Here is a 17,556-nt window from a genome sequence, read left to right on the forward strand (position 1 = left end):
GAGTGTGCCTTTTAAGCCCGATCTAGTCTGCTGAGTGAGTTCCAGGGCAGCCAGGGTTACACAGGGAAACCCTGCCTCAAAAGAGTTAAAGCAACTACAAAACAAAACAACACCTACCACCACCAAAAAACACAGTTAAATGCACTTCAGAAGGACAGATAATAACCCAGGTAATAACAGGTAATAACCCAGTTTTGTCAAGTATTACTTATCAAACTTTATTTGTGCCTGATATATTTCTGGGGTAAGATTTTATTTAGTTTATCAGCCATAGTTTCCCATGTTCCTGGATGTACAATTTAAAAGGACTTCTTCACTGGCATTTGTAGAAAAATTGAATGACTCTGATAATAGTTTGGGTGAATTCTATTTAATTTTTACTTTGAACAATTTCAAAGGCTTCTCCAGGTTCTTTCTCAACATCCTCCTAATTTGAAAATTAAAGACTTAATATTGTATTTATACATTTTTAAAGACTGTTGTTTTTAGACTCAATATTAATTCTTGAGGTTTCTTGGACTTTGTTTGGAAACTGAGCTTAAGCAAAGGAAAATTTTCTGTTCAGAGAAAATTTTGATCTTCCACATACAGTATTGGTCCTGTGTGTTTTTTCATTTCAATTTTCTTTTTTTCCCTATTAAACTAATCTATGTAGTGGAAAATGAGTATCAGGTTTGCACCATTGTTAAAGGTTAAAGTTCTCACCAGCTCTGCACAGTAACATAATGAGTAACCTTACATATTTCATACATCGAAAATGCAAGATTAAAGGAGTTGGTATGCTTTACCTATATTCCCCATAGTTCTTAAGATTAGCTCATAAATGCAATTCGAAATCAAGGAGTTGGTTGTTTTTTTAAAAAAATAATGAAATAATTCTTATATTTCTATTTTCATAAACATGGAGTGCCAACAACAGTTGTACAAACCTTACATCCATCTTTCTTCCTTTTGTGTGTATTTTTGTTTAATATTTTCCAGAGACACCTGCCTGTCTCAGCTGGTGCTGGAACACAGGTGATGCTGTGGCATTTGTTTCCCAGAAGGGTCCTCTGCTCATTTGGACCATCTCAGGACCAGATAGTGGAGTGTCCGTACACAAAGAAGCACATGGTTTTGTGTCTGATATTTGTATATTTAGGTGGCACACCCAAAAGAAAGGAAAGGTTGCATTTGGTCATACTGATGGGAGCATATCAATTTTTCAGCCTGGTAAGTATTCGATTACCTCAATCCTGTCTATTCTCTTAGCAAATGCACTTTCTTATTCACATGCATTTATTAGTCTGAGAATAAACCACTTGATCAGAAGTTGGCTCACAGTTTGACCCACAATGTGGGAGGTTTCAGTCTCTGACCAATTATCCACATTGCTTTGAAACTTATGTTGAGTGTATTCACCTTAGACAGAACATATGACAGGAAACTTATTCATCATGTGGCTGGGTGTAAAAAGGAGAGGAGGGAGGAAATTTAATCCCAGTCTTCACTTCAAAGGCATGTTCCAAGGGATCTAAAACCTCCTAGAACAACCTGGTTTTTAAAACTATTTCTCTTTTATTTTTGAGATTATGTGATCTCATAATTTTCCATTTCCCTTTCCTTCTTCCAAAACTCTCTTACACAACCTTGATTTTCTTCTGTCAAATTCATGGACTCTTTTATCATTAATTGTTATGTGTATGTGTGTGTGTGTGTGTGTGTGTGTGTGTGTGTGTGTGTGTGTGTGTATAGACAATATATACTCCTAAATACAATATAGTCAGGTATATAATGTTACATATATATAAATACATATTATATATAATATATAAAACATTGTATATAATGTTTTAGAAACTGCCCATTTGCTGTTGGAGAGCCAGAACCTGGTTTTTAAAGGCTCCATTACTTCCCATTATCACTGCAGGCTGTGAACCAAATCTACCCAGAAGTCCTTGCAGGACTCTCCACATGCCAAATTATAACAGTGCTTAAAGTCCGATTTCACAAAATGTTAGTTTAAGCACACTAGTGAAACTGTTGTCCACATTGGGCTGAGTCCTAATGTCCACATGACACTTATGACACATTGTACAGGATAGTCATCACCTTCATATCATCTATGCAGCACTGCCTTTGAACTAACCCCTACCAATCATTTGTCATTGCTTGGAATTTCACATCAGTTATTTATATTTGCACTTACAGAAAATAAGTCAAATGAAAAAGAATCTTAATTTGGGAAGTAAAATTGTTTTCTATATCATATACAAGATGAAGTTGCTTTTGATAGAGTTACTGCTGTACCACACTGTTCTTTATCAAAGGTGCCACCCCTCACAGAGACAATGACAGTAAATCATTTTTTTGTATTTTTATTGGATATTTTATGCATTTACAATTCAAATGTTATCCTTTTTCCTGTTTTACCCCTCTCTCACCCTCCCTCCCCCTACTTCTATGTGGATGCTCCTTCTCCCACACACTCCTACCCCAATACCCTGGCATTCCCCTACACTGGGAAAACAAGCCTTCACAGGGCCAATGGCCTCTCCTCCCATTGATGCCAGACAATGTCATCCTCTGCTACATACACAGCTGGAGCCTTTGGTCCCTCTTTGGTTGGTGGTTTAGTCCCTGGGAGCCCTGGGGAGTCTGGTTGGTTGGCATTGTTGTTTTTGCTATGGGGTTGCAAACCCCTTCAGTTCCTTCAGTCCTTTCTCTAACTCCTCCATTGGGGTCCCCATGCTCAGTTCAATGGTTGGCTGCTAGCATCCATCTCTGTATTTGTTAGACTCTAGCGGAGCCTCTCAGGAGATAGCTCTATCAGGTTCCTGTCAGCAAGCACTTCTTGGCAGCAGCAATAGGTGTCTGGGTTTGGTAGCTGCATATGGGATGGATCCTCGGGTGGGGCTATCTCTGAAGGCCTACTTTGTATTTCCTTTAGACAGGAGAAATTCTGGGTTAAGAATTTGGAGTTGAGTGGGCAGCCCCATCCCCCAACCGTGGACCTTGCCTAACCTCTTTCCACATTCTCCCTCCCCTTTATTGGGCATTTCAGCTAATCTCATCCTTGTTGGGTTCTGGGAGCCTTTTGCTTTCCTGGCATCTGGAACTTGCTGGGATGGGCCCAGTTTCCCATCCCCAATTGCTACACACTTCTGTTCAAATACCTGACCCTCTGTATATCATCCCTATCTCCTCCCATACCTGGTCTCCCCACCCCCCTTTTGGATTCCTAGTTGCTTAACTGGACTCTCTGGGCCTATTGCCTGGGTTTTTGTTCATTTTAAAATATAGGCAATAATAAAATATAGTTCAAAAATTAAAAGCCACCTCAAATTCTCTCCTCTCAGAAATAAGTACTGTTAACTTTGAAAATATACTACATTTTTAGCCACCCTGACTCTCTAATAGTATGTAATTATTGACTGGATTGATGGGTAAATAAAGGTGCTCTTTTAAGAATAAAACAAATTAACATGTACCTTACATTCACTTTTTCTGACACTAATTAAAAAATTAAATTGAATAGAAGAATTTTTCTTTGTATTATGTATTTTGTTTGTTGGTTTTATATTGTGTCCCTTGGAGCACAGTGAACGGATTTCTTTATCCTATTCTTCAGCCATTTAACCTCAGAATCAAAATATCAAAAGTTTGTGTGATATCCCTAACTTTCCTTGACTTCTGTTTTTAGTATAGAACTCGCTAAACTTCTATCACAAGATTTTCTTCATACCTGATAGCCCCTGGAACCTGATTTTATAAATGAAACATAACATTAATAGCACATATCAATAAAATATTATCAGCTATGTTCTTCTGTTAGCTGACCACAAACCTTTACGATTTTTTTCTACTCTTTACAATAAAAACATCAAAAAAGGAGTAATGAGTATAGTCCATTATCATTTTGAGGACTGAGGTTTAAAGCAATATGATTCAGGCATATCCAACCCAAGCCTGTGGCCTACCTGAAGTGGTGAGGGATAAAGCCCAATACAAACTCACAAACTTACTTAAAGCAATAAGAGATTATTTTTACATTTTTGTCATTTTTGTTTGCTTTTTTGATCTTTGGTTTATAACTTGATTGTGTGGTTTTCAAACACAAATTGTAAATGACAATATCTTTTTGCAATGCCAGCAGTTTAGATATAACTGATAATATTCACATTTCATATTCTGCTTTTTCCATGGTTTGAATTTGTATATATAAAATTATATATACATATAAATTGAATATATTTATTAATATATATCCAATAATGGATATATAATGGATATATTAATATATATTAATTAATATATTAGAATACTTTTGAAAGACCACAAATTAATTGGCATAAGCAAATACCTGTGTTTCTTAAGATATAGCTTGTTAGTTTTTGGCTAATAAGTCTTTTTATAACTCTTTCAATTTTATATTATTATGCACATCACATTTTATCACACCAAATAAAGGTTTAAGAAGTACTTACTTTGATAAATAAGATATAATTTTTTCTTTGAGTGTATGTGTGTTGTATGTAAGTCTACATCTATATGTAAAGGATAATTCAAAAAATCAGACTCTTCCTTAATTACCCTCCACCTAATTTTGGAGACAGGGCCTCTCATTGAATGGTCACTTATTAGTTAGTCTAACTCTTCAGCAATCCCTACCATGCTGCCCTTCCCAGCATTTGACATGTGTCATAGAGATCCAAACTCAAGTCCTTATACCTCTTGGCGAGCATACTACTGTCTAAGGCCATTTTTCCAACATTGAATCTTTTTAATTCTTTTAATGTAAAAATTAGATAAGGCTAAATGAATAAAATCTTATATCCAGTTTCTGTGAGTATATAGGCAAACATATAAATAAAATGCTACTTATTTAAGATAAGCAGTATTTTTAAAATAACATGATTTTTGTAAAGTTAATCCCAGCTGACATAATAACATATTAAATTCACTTTATGAATAAATACTCTATGTAGCTAAAGGATATTAACTTGTTTCTACTCTTGCATTCTGATTTTTCAAAAAATAACATGTAATCATGTGACTGAAACTGTATAGTTTTGTTTGGTTGGTTTTGTTTTTGATGTGTGTGTTTCTGTGGGCAGAGCATGTGTGTGTTTGTGTGTGTCAACTTGCAAGTATGTGCATGTGTGTGTGTGTTTGCAGATGCACATTAGTTTGCAAGTGCATGTGCATATGCGTTTGTGTCGAGGCCAGAGAAGAGCTTCAGGAATTGTTCTTCAGTAAGGTCATTGCCTTAATTTTTGAGACAGGCTGTCACCCAGCAGGGAGTTTGTGCATAGAGCTAAAATAACTGACCAGAAAGCCCCAGGATTCTATGTGTCTCTACCTCCCAAATGCTGGGATTTTAACCATGTGCCACCATGACCAGCATTATTGTTTGGATTCTGGGGATTGGATTCAGAGCTTTATACTTTCAAGGCAAGCACTGAACTGTCTCCCCACACTCTATAACTGTGCTTTCAAACAAGCATGCCCTTTGAAGTTTATAATTCTCCCAACTAATTGTACTTTCTTTTATGATTGTTGTGTTTCCATTTAATCGCTATCTTTTGAGAGTAAAGGGACTGGCTGAGAGTTCCCATGTGGTTCATCAGCAAAACATCTTTTTCCACATTGCTAGTTATATACCGAATTTGCAGAAGTGAGGATGATTTCTGATCATTTTTTGTATATTTAATTTCGCTTATTTATCCTTGCAGTTCTTGCTTTAAAACTCTGCTATGAATTGTAACAACTAATAATGACTGAAAAAGGAATTACCATAAATACTGTTAATACTACTTATAACACACCCTACTGTAATGCTTGTTAATGAACTACTCACGTAGTGATTTCAAACTCTTTGTGAAAAAATCCTGAATCCTCCATTATGATACCAGAGGAGTTTAGCCACCAATGATTGTGTCTTGTCCAGGAGAGCAAAGTTACACAGTGATAAAAACAGATTGTGGACCTAGGCTGTTATCTCCAAAGTTAGCGTTTTTACTCATTTTGATACTCTCTGTCTCAACTACTTCCTTGTCTCTGTCCTGTCATGAGAAAGTGAAAGTTCTTGCTGATGAGATAAGCCAGTCTTTTCCTTCCATATGTTCAGTGATAAACATGAAGAGTACTGAATGCACTAGACAGTATCAAAGCAAAGCTGATAACCCTAACTTGCATCATCAAGACAAACTAATCCCCCTGTTCACATGTCAGCCATCCACATAAAAAAGCCAGAACAAATTCTCAAGAGTCCCAGAACAGGTGATGTGCAGTAGAAAACATGATCCTCTGATGTTCTGTAAAACAATTTTCTTTGTATGAAATAGGTAGCAAAAATCAGAAACATGTTCTGAGACCTGAATCTCTTGAAGGAACAGATGAGGATGATCCAGTTACAGCCCTGGAGTGGGACCCACTATCCACAGATTATCTTCTGGTGGCTAATTTACATTATGGAATTCGTCTACTAGATTCTGAATCTCTTTACTGCATCACAACGTTTAGTTTTCCCAGCGCTGCAGTGTCTGTGCAATGCTTAGCCTGGGTTCCCAGTGCTCCAGGCATGTTTATAACTGGAGGTAAATATGTCCATATTCCTGAAAGTTTCAAATATAGTAATTTTCATTAATTGAGCTAGATACATTGTATTTTGTTAGTTGACTTTTATACAATGTTTAAACTAATATCACAAATATTATTTAATATAGTAAATGTCTAACTTATAAACTGTGTCACTGACATGATAAAAGTGAAATTAAGAAACTATTCCATGTGTATGGAAATGCATTGTAGTATATTGTATATATGCACATGTTCTTGTGTTTATATATGCATCAATAACAAATGGTTGGATACCAGAGATGGAAAAAAGATAGCAAAGGTATCGATTGGAAAACAATTTTTCTGATAGGAGCTTGATTAGTCTCACTAATTTTGACATATCATCACTAGATATGCTATGGTAATTAAGTTATTCTCAGTCAAATTTAGAAATGGAAGTAGTATAAAATTCCATGGCTAAAAGGATGATTTTTCCTGTCTCAGAGAACTTACCAAGGCAGTGATGAAATCCGAGAAGATGAGATAATTTAGGAGTAGCAATGGTAAATTAAGTGACAACCAGCTTTTACCACCTACTAAAGCTCAGAGAGAGAGAGAGAGAGAGAGAGAGAGAGAGAGAGAGAGAGAGAAGAGACAGGCAGAGACAGACAAAGACAGAGAAGGAGAGACAGAGAGACACAAAGAGATAGAGACAGAAATAGAGATAGAGACAGAAAAGGGAAAGGTGGAAAGGGAGTGGAGGTGAGAAGAGAGGGGAGGGGAAGGAAGGCAAGGAGAGAGAAAGAGGGGAGAGGAGAAGAGAGGAGAGAAGAGGGGAAGGGAAGGGAGGAGAGGGGAGAAGAGACAAAAGAAAACAAGAAAGTCCTATAGAAAAAGAAGAAAGTCAGCCATTCCATCAGAGTAATATTTATCTAGCATAAGATAATATTATTTTTCCTTGCCAAATTTAGTGGGATTCTATAGTAGTTTGATTTACTTTTACAGTTTTAAATTAAATAAATTAATAAATTCCTACTTTATACATCTTAGTAACTTAGTTTTTTCATGAGTGATAAAAATATAAATGTATTTATTAACTATTAAGATAAATTTTACCTGTTTCAAACCATAGTTTAGTGGTTTCTAGTCTGTTCTCAAGGTGACATAGCAATATCTCAATCCAGAGTATTTTATTTCCCCCCAATAAACCCTGTACTCACTAATAACCAAATGCCTCCATTTCTCTTCACAATCTGAAAAACACTTGTGCTCATAAACCGAGAATCTACTCTCTGTCGCTGAGATTGCCTGTTTGGGGCATCTCTGGCAGTCATTCCAAATGTGGTCTTTAGTGTTTGCTCCTTTCACTTAACACAGTGTTTTCAAGATTCATCTGAGCTGCGGCATAGATCAGTTTATCACTCCTTTCTGTCATAAGTAAGATCCCATCATGGGATCTGACAGTTGTCATTGATAATTATACAATTCACACTTTAGCCAATTAGGAATAGTATTGTTATTATGAGCATCGATGTAGAACTGTTATGTAGATTTATACTTCTGTTAACTTATAAACTAGTAAAAATGATGGGTGCTAAGGTGATACTATGTGATTGTTTGAGGCACATACTGGCCTTTCTCCAAGGCACCTATTGAAGGACTTGGAGGGAGAGTGGAATTTTCTAATTGGTTTCCAAGCATGTTTGATATATTTGGCTGGCAGCAGATAATGAGAAGTTGGTGGATGTTTCAGTGTAGAATGATTGCTTCCTGTTGGAAGTGGACAGCTTTCTTTGCCTGACCACTTCCCAGAATGTGTGCTGCCAATGGAAAATGTAATCATGCTGTTACAGTGACCGTCCCAGTGGAAGGCTTCTAGGGAAGGCAGTTTCTAACCCATGACAGAGTGTAATGGAATAAAAACTAAACATGCCCCAAATTTAAAACTGGAGCAAGATATCAGCCATTTCTTTGATTGTGTCATTAATATTTAAATGATATCACCACCTGTCTCTGGATGTCTTTGTTGTTCCTTTTATTACTGGATGTTTTTTGTGTCAGACAAAATGTGTTGACATGTGCATTTCTGATGATCTGATTAGATTCTCAAGTGGGTGTTTTACGCATTTGGAATGTTTCAAGAACAACACCTATCGATAGTTTTAAGTTAAAGAAAGCGGGATTCCACTGCTTACATGTCGTTAATTCTCCTCCAAAGAGAAAATGTAAGTAAAAATATAAAAGTTTTAATACTTCCCAGTATCATGTTTTCTGCAAATAAAGTGATACTACAACATAAATATATTACATGTTTTACCCACTGATAGTCTTAATAATATACATACTGGATGAGCCATAAAACCACAGAATAACTAGTATTACTAATATAAAACTAATTAGAGCAAATGACATTAAATAATATTATTCAAAAAATCTTAAATTATTGCTGTGAAGATGAAACAATGATATTAATGAGAATTTGTAGGAGTAATGGACTTAAATAAAATTGGCCTGACAGGTATAATTTATGTCTCTAGCATGCCTCATTTACAGCATACACAGTTTACAGCAAAGAAAGTTCAAAAGGCCTGGATGTTCAAATAATAAGACATAACTCCAGATTTCCTTTTTGACTATTGATTGCCAATGAATTTATAGAATTTTGAGGCCTCTCTACTGTCTTCATTTTTTATATTGTTTTCTGATGATCTGTTGATTTTTCTAATGTAGGATAAATAGTAAATGTTCTAAATAAAAACTGAAAGTTTGGGAAAAGTTTTTTAATTAGATTTTTTTTATTAAAAATAAGGAAGAGTAAATTGACTTTCTGTTAAGTCTATCATGAACACGTGATTAGCTGGTAGTTTGTGACTGCAAAAATTGTAGACTGAGGAACATTTTTCTCCAATTAAAATAGAATTAATTTCTTCTTCTCTTGGGATGTCTGACCCCTGTAAATTCATAGACCCCCTCTTCTTTTAACAATTGTTATTCAATTTGTATTTTAATTTATAAAGTAATAACAAACTGCATATTCATAAAGGGCTATAATGTAGGCTAAATTATTATTAAAATTTACATATATTAATTACTGCTGGAAATTAATTTAGTGGTCATTATTCTTTAACCAGCTTTTCTCCAAATAGCCACATAGAGACCTTTTAACATTCCAAAGCCAAGTCTTAGCTGGGCAGACACTCAACTAGCTCCTCTAAGTTAACCCAATCACCTAGCCCCATCCAGATACATGGCTATCTATGCCTTCTAGGTCTGTGATCACATCCATCTCCTACCACATCTCCTGGCAAAATCCTCTCCTCCAATACCTCACCCTACCCCTCCTCCTCCTGTTTCCTCCTCCTCCTCTCCCCTCCACCTATATCTCCTCCTCCTCTTCCTCTTCCTCTTCCCCTTCCTCCTCTTCCTCCTCCTTCACCTTCCCAGGGTTCCTTTCTCCCTCCCTTAGGTAGGTGAGGAAGGATGGAGACACAATTTCACACAGTGTACCCCAATACTATAATTCCTGCCTAATATTCAGCCACATTGGTTTATACTAGTATATACTTCTTTATGCTTATTTTCCCACATTTTTGGTACTTCTGTAGAAGTAGAAATTGTGCTCATTAATACAGATTATGAATATAGAACAAAACAGAAAGTTGAAATACATGTTAAGTCCTGTGATTTTATTCTAAAGAAAAGTGATTGCTTATGTTTTAGTTTCAGTCCAGTCTTCAAACAAAAATCACTATATGTCTTCAACAAGTGAAGCAGTCCCACCCCCGAGTTTGACACGGAATCAAGCATTTTCTCTTCCCCCTGGTCATGTCGTGTGCTGTTTCCTGGATGGTGGAGTTGGACTTTATGACATGGGAGCCAAGAAGTGGGATTTCCTCAGAGAACTGGTAGGTCCTCTGGTTATTCCTCTGTAGTACACTGCACTTAATTTATGTAAACTTGTGATATTGACTTATATCTATGCACTAATATTGCTAAACATTATTTTAAGTAATAATATACTCACCTTTTTGTTGTTAAAACATTTTAGAAAAATAACAGAGTAATAACCACAGTAACAGAAGCAGGAAATGTGACTCTATGGTATAGGGTTTGTCTTACATTTGAGTTCCAGTTTAATCCCTAGTTTAATCCCACAGAAGAAAACTGTTAGACAGCTGTGTGCCATTGGAAGAAAACTGATCCGAGTGTTTTTTTTTCCAATAAGGTTTGACAAAACCTCTGCCAGTCATTTCGTATCTAGGGATTAATTTCATTTGTCCTTTAAGACAAATTAGGTTAAGATGTTTTTAGGTATTTATGTTGAAACATTGTTATAGTTCTATAATTCTAGGAATTGACTCTGATGATTATTAAACTCCTATTTAAGACATAAGTGTTGGGGTCCATTAGTGGCCAACAAGCCAGACAAGCACTGATCTTAGACAGGGATGGTTAATTGAACACAGGCCCTAATACTAATCAATTAGGAACATAGCTCCTAGAATTATCTTAGGTTATGACCCCAAACATCTTTCTCTTATAAAGGATTTTTCATCTTTCAATTTATAAAGGATTAAAAACCCCACAAAATCCACAGTGAGCTCATACACAGGTAAAGGAAGTGCTGCCTGGTGGTCTAATCTAACTCAACATTTTAGACATAATATTTCATATTGACCTTTAATGTGATGGGTCCTATATAAAGCTTTGTGGCACTTTCTTAAGAATAACAGACCTCATACAGAACATAACAGGGAATGCGATTAGCATGACCCTGCTCTGAGTCAAGTTTTTTCCTGTGTCAGTGACCAGCTGGCATATTACAGCAACAACATGAAATAGCTGGCGGGTATGGGACAAAATGGCTACAGTGTGTTGGGGGTTGGGGCAAGTCTCAGCATAAGCAACCCGGTTATGCTTTCACATTTTGGCCTCATTCTAATTCTGTACCGTGTCCTGACTGTGCAGTACAGTACCTTGAGCAAGGCTTGCTGTCTTGAGTAAATGAGGGCATGTTAGCATTGGAATTACTACTTGATAAGATCACCTCTTTATTCTTCCTTAGAGCTTAGGAACGTCCTAAATTTCCCACAACTTGAATTATATTAAGGCATACATTTAACATGTTTAAGTGGCCATCGCTCCCCTGTGATCTCACTTTAATAAAAGAACTCGTTTTCTATTTCTGTGGCAAAGCACCTGAGAGGGCTCAACAGAGAAAGATTTCTTTTGACTCCTGGTATCAGAGATTTCAGCTCAGGACCACCTGGCTCCATTGCCTCTGGGTCTGCAGTGAGGCAGAACATCACAGCAGGAACTTGTGGTAGTTTAAAGTTGTTGACAGTATGGATGCTCACAGGGGAAGCCTGAGGGGAGGAGAGGGACGGTGGGGAGGGGAGGGAGTGAAAGCAGGCTTGGGTGTAGTTAAGATATAGCCCAAAAGACCATTGCTTCAAAGGTCCATTTCTCCCGACTAGTTCCCACCCCTTTCATTTCCACCAAGTCTTGTATGAATACCTGTGAATACGTAGTTGGATTACTTCACTGCTGGGGTTTGAGCTCACATGGTTTAGTGACCTTCCTAAAGCATCTCCTCTAAATACTGCTTTATCAGGAACATATGTCCTTTAGGGGATATTTTATTTACAACGATGTTTCACACCTGGTCCTCCAAAGCTCATTTCCAGTTCATAAAGCAAAAATACATTTAGTTTGCCTCCAGGTACCTCTAGCGTCTCAAAATTTCAGATCAAAGCCTGTTCTGAGACTCAAAATAGCTCTTACTTTTCATTTTCTATAAAATCAGTAAATAAATTACACACTTCCAACATATAATGGTGAAAGAGTCACAGAATAAAATTTCTTTTATGAAGTGGTGAAATGGGAGCACCGAAAGGAGAGATGGAACCAAAGCGAGACCGAAACACAGCGTGTTAGCCAGTTGGAGCTTTTGGTGATGTAATGTGGTCCCTGAAGACCTTAGCTGTTTCTTCTCCATTGCACTACTGGCTCAGCCCTTGTGACCTCTCTCTTCAGCTGGTTGGCTTTTTTCCTGCCTGCAGCTTCTGTAGCAGTAAAGTCATTTTCCTGTCATCTCCCCTTTGTCAGAATCAGCACTGCAGCTTAGAATTCACACTCCTTGCTTCAGTGTCATCATCCCAGAGGCTACTCATAGGAATCCCAACCTTGCCACATACTTTAACTCTCAGCCTTTCCTTTGAAATGAGTCAACACTTCCATGACCTACTTCTGGCACCAAATTTCTTCATTAGTCATTGACATAGTAAAATTCCCAAGAAAAGTCGTCGTTTAGGTTCAGGGTTTCAGATACTCAAGTTGATAGTCATCTGGCTCCATCGATATGGGGTTGTGGTGAGACAGAGGCACCAAGACAGGAAAACAGGTGGTGGAGGGGTGCTCTCTTCTCCTGGAGCCCGGAAGCAGAGATAAAGGGGAGGAAGCTCAGAGACACGCCCTTTTAGAACAGGGGCTCCAAGACTTACTTCTGTTCACGAGACTTTTACCTCCTAAAGTTTCTACCACTTCTGAATAATACCTAGGGTTGACCTGTAGATGAGGTATTGCTAGGGCAGCACTTAGCATTTGGAAGGCTGGCTTCTGATGGCTGCCTCAGTGGACATCGAAACATTTAAAACAAGGCTTTAAAATTAAGGCAAATTCTACATTTTTTTTTCTTTCATGTGTCTTTTTCTTTGGGCACAAAGAGAACACAAGAAATATTTGATTTTGCTATGGGAGTTTTCAGATTTCCCAAGCTAAAATTTGAAAGCACACACAGCAGAAACAAAAATTTAATATATTTTAAATTTTAATATATTTAATTTTTTTAAATATTTTAAATTATAGAAATTATTACCTTATTATATCCTCATCACTGTAAATGACTACCTTGAATGACTATAGCAAGTTGATCCAGAGATTGTTGGTCTCTTCTTTCCACATTCAAAGTCTTGAGACTTTTCCACCTTTACCTAAAGGAGAGGTTTTATTGTTTTTAAAAGGTTGTGAAAATTTACAAAACAAACAAAAACAAAACAAAAACATAAAACCTGTGAATGCTAGTACATATTCCAAAACCAATATAGTTAAGTGACAGTTAGCAAGTGTGTGTTCACATTTATCTGTATTCCTACTTTACAGTCTTATTAGTGGATTATAAATGGCCCTACGTTGCAGGATATTTGATCACACAGCTTTTGAAGCAAGCCTTAGCATACAACTCTAACCTCTCTGGCTGGGAAACAGACACATCCTTAGTAGATGTCTTTAATCCCAAACAATGAAGGTAAAGTTTGTTCATAGAAGTGGGCAATAATGTTTGAAAGCAACGTCTAATTTAGTGGCAGACAAAGTGACAAATCAGAGATTTGACACAATAGCGTATGCCCAATTCTCATGAGAAGAGGGAGGAAGAATAGGCTACTTTAGAGAGAGCAGCAGAGAGAGAAGAAAACAAAAAGAGGCAGTTTTACTGGGACAGTTGAACAGAGACAGAATGCAGAGAGAAAGCAAGCTAAACACAGGTGAAAACAGAATGAGCCAGAGAATGAGGAGCTAGAATGTCACAACAGATTGCTAGAGTTAGTTTGAGGACAAGTAGAGCAGTTCAGGAAAAACTGAGAGACGCCAGATTGAATCTGTCAGTCTGGAGAGTTTGAGCCAGAGATAAAAATCAGCCAGCCAGAGATCAGAAGGAACTAGAAAGGGTGAGTTTATTCAAGAGTAAGACTCAGAGGCTGAAAACATTTTAGGCCTGGATTCAATTATAAGGAGGTTAGAAGCTTCTAGGACTAAGCCTAGGTTACCAGCCAGAGGCAGTAATCCTTGGAGAGGACAATAGAACAGGAGAGTAAAAGTTACATTTACAACCCTATATTAGGAACAGGAATTTCATGTTTTAAAGCATAGGCTCTTAGGAAGGCATTCATGGATAATGGAACTATACCCAATTTTGCCCATTTCTGCTGTCAAATTACACCTCTCTATAAAAACAAATATTTGATTAGTTGACTGTTAGTTTAAATTTTATCCCTGTCTTCACTTAAACTGCTGGAATAAAATAAAATAATTATTTAGAGTTAATTCTTCATAGATTATTGACCTACTTTCTGGTACTTAAGACTAACAAGCAAATAAAACAAAACAAAACAAATAGCAAAAGAGGGCTCCAGAGATGACTTAACAGTTAAGAGGGTGAACTGAGTTTGGGTCCCAGCACCCATATCACACAAGTCTCAACTATGTTTCATATAGAAACATTTGAAAGTCTAAAAGGAATCTGAAATTCAGAACACTTGGCCCTAAGCTTTTTCAATGCAGGATACACAAGCAATGATACAATAACAACACTCATTCAGAGTCATGAGTACAAATTGTGTACTTTTGCACTAATAGTTCAAACTAGAACTTGTATAAATTTTATTATGTATTATGATTTATTAGTAAGGGTTTCTTTCCTAATGCGATTTTTTTAAAAATCATGGATCCTAGGGACACGTGGAAACTATATTTGACTGCAAATTCAAACCTGATGATCCGAATCTTTTAGCAACAGCTTCATTTGATGGCACTATAAAAGTGTGGGATATAAACACATTAACTGCAGTGTATACTTCTCCAGGGAACGAAGGGGTAATTTTTGCTCTTTCATGGGCTCCAGGTAAGATTTTCTTTTATTCAAACCCAGCATGAAATCAATGCTTTCCTACATTTTATTCAAAGTTATCTTCTTCCACAAGGATTATTCTTGTTTCAAATGGTAGTAGAAACAAATTACTGGCAACATTTGGCCAGCTCAGCTGCTTTGAGGATTAAAGTTTTAGCATAACTCATGGGCACAAGAACTATGATTTCTGGGCAAGTGACAGCCATATAGAAAACTTACCGTAAATCTAGATAATTTGAATGTTATTGAATTTTGACTATATTTGTATAGTTATGCCTCTAAAAATTAATAGATTTTACATGATAAAAAATTTTTTCCTGACATTTTTTGTGATTTAAATTTGTGAAAATAAAAACTACCTAGTAATAGTTTTGTTTTTTAAAATTTTCCAAAAATGAAATGTTTTCAACTGAATTTTTTTATTTGACTAGCTTACAAAAATATTTTTCTAATCCCTAAATATCACTAGATGGTAAGGAAATATGAACATTAGCACATTAGATATTCATGTAATACTTAGAAGCTAGTGATAATTTGGGGGGATTTTGACTATAGTAGATGGCTGGCTTGATAACAGAGCCATCCCTGTCTTTTAAACTTCTATACTGAATTCTTTATTGATATGAAAATCTTATTAGAGATTTGTTCAAAGAAATTCAGTATGGGCTATAAACTAAATAAACTTACCATAAATCATTAAAGTTATATAGAAAATACATTCATTGCACTGTTCTCTTGTATTGACACAATTATATAATTATGCTTTTGAAAATTTCAACTATAAATATTATCACTTCTGGGGCTATAATGGAGTGAAATGGTTTGTGGGTAACAGTGCTTATTGCCACACCCAGTGACCTGGTTTAATCACCTGGTACCTGCATGGCAGACTGGAAGAACCAATTTCTGCAAATCTTCCTCTAAGTTCCAAAGGCACGCACATGCCCTTTCCCACATAGGTTAAAAAAAATTAAAGAATTAATTAACATTATTAAATAAATTTTAAGTCTTAACTTTCCAAAAGTCACATTTTAAAAAGAATCATGTTTAGTACATATAGGAGAGAACTCACTGCCCGGACCAGTGGGCACTCCTGAGACTGCAGGGTGGGAGAGACCACCAATACTGCCCACCCCTGCCCACATCCCTGGCCCAAGAGGAAACTGTATACAGCCTCTAGGAACCAGAAGATAGGGGCACTGGAGCAGCAGGTCCCTTGCAGTCCGGACTCTGCCCAGACCTGAAGGGACACAGTCAAGAGTTCTCTGCACCCAAATCATATGGGAGGGAGAGCTAAACCTTCAGAGGGGCAGACATGCCTGGGAAGCCAGAAGAGACTACACTCTGCCCACATTTCTGACTCCAGAGGAAAACACCTAACGCCATCTGGGACCCCAGTGCACGGGGGCTCCAGGAAAAGAAGGTGCAGGCCTTCCTGGTTGCCATCCTCACCAAAAGCTCACAAGCAGACCCCACGAGCAACTTGAGCCGCGGAACCACAGGTAAGACAAACTTTTCTACTCCAAGCGACCTGCCTGGTAGACTCAGGACACAGGCCCACAGGAACAGCTGAAGACCAGTAGATAGGAACGACTACAGGCCTGAAAGCAAAACACTCTGTTCCCATAACTGGCTGAAAGAAAACAGGACAGCAGGTCTACAGCACACAGGCCTATAGGACGCTCTAGCCAATGTCAGAAATAGCAGAACAAAGTAACACCAGAGAAAACCTGATGGTGAGAGGCAAGCAAAGGAAACCAAGGAGCAGAAACCAAGTCTACATGGCATCATCGGAGCCCAATTATACCACCAAAGCAAATATGGAATATCCAAACACACCAGAAAAGCAAGATCTAGATTTAAAATCCTATTTGATCATGATGCTGGAGGACTTCAAGAAAGACGTGAAGAACTCCCTTAGAGAAATGCAGGAAAACATAAATAAACAAGTAGAAGCATACAGAGAGGAATCACAAAAATCCCTGAAAGAATTCCAGGAAAACACAATCAAACAGTTGAAGGATTTAAAAATGGAAATAGAAGCAATCAAGAAAGAACACATGGAAACAACCCTGGATATAGAAAACCAAAAGAAGAGACAAGGAGCTGTAGATACAAGCTTCACCAACAGAATACAAGAGATGGAAGAGAGAATCTCAGGAGCAGAAGATTCCATAGAAATCATTGACTCAACTGTCAAAGATAATGTAAAGCGGAAAAAGCTACTGGTCCAAAACATACAGGAAATCCAGGACTCAATGAGAAGATCAAACCTAAGGATAATAGGTATAGAAGAGAGTGAAGACTCCCAGCTCAAAGGACCAGTAAAT

General features: G+C 37.1%; 1 protein-coding gene across 6 annotated transcripts in view; it reads left to right on the forward strand.

Annotated features, from left to right (window-relative positions):
- The window catches only part of Wdr17 (WD repeat domain 17), a 131,199-nt gene that overhangs the window by 42,801 nt on the left and 70,842 nt on the right, over window positions 1–17,556 (forward strand). For 5 of the 6 annotated variants that reach the window (XM_008771249.4, XM_017600361.3, XM_008771250.4 and 2 more), the window contains 5 exons: window positions 982–1,212; window positions 6,327–6,578; window positions 8,643–8,765; window positions 10,261–10,445; window positions 15,052–15,220. In XM_008771249.4, coding sequence (XP_008769471.1) covers window positions 982–1,212; window positions 6,327–6,578; window positions 8,643–8,765; window positions 10,261–10,445; window positions 15,052–15,220 — 960 coding nt within the window. The remainder of the gene's footprint in view (window positions 1–981; window positions 1,213–6,326; window positions 6,579–8,642; window positions 8,766–10,260; window positions 10,446–15,051; window positions 15,221–17,556) is intronic. The other variant, XM_017600359.3, reaches the window with a different exon arrangement.

Source organism: Rattus norvegicus, chromosome 16 (genome assembly GCF_036323735.1).
Source record: "Rattus norvegicus strain BN/NHsdMcwi chromosome 16, GRCr8, whole genome shotgun sequence".
NCBI classification, from domain to species: domain Eukaryota; kingdom Metazoa; phylum Chordata; class Mammalia; order Rodentia; family Muridae; genus Rattus; species Rattus norvegicus.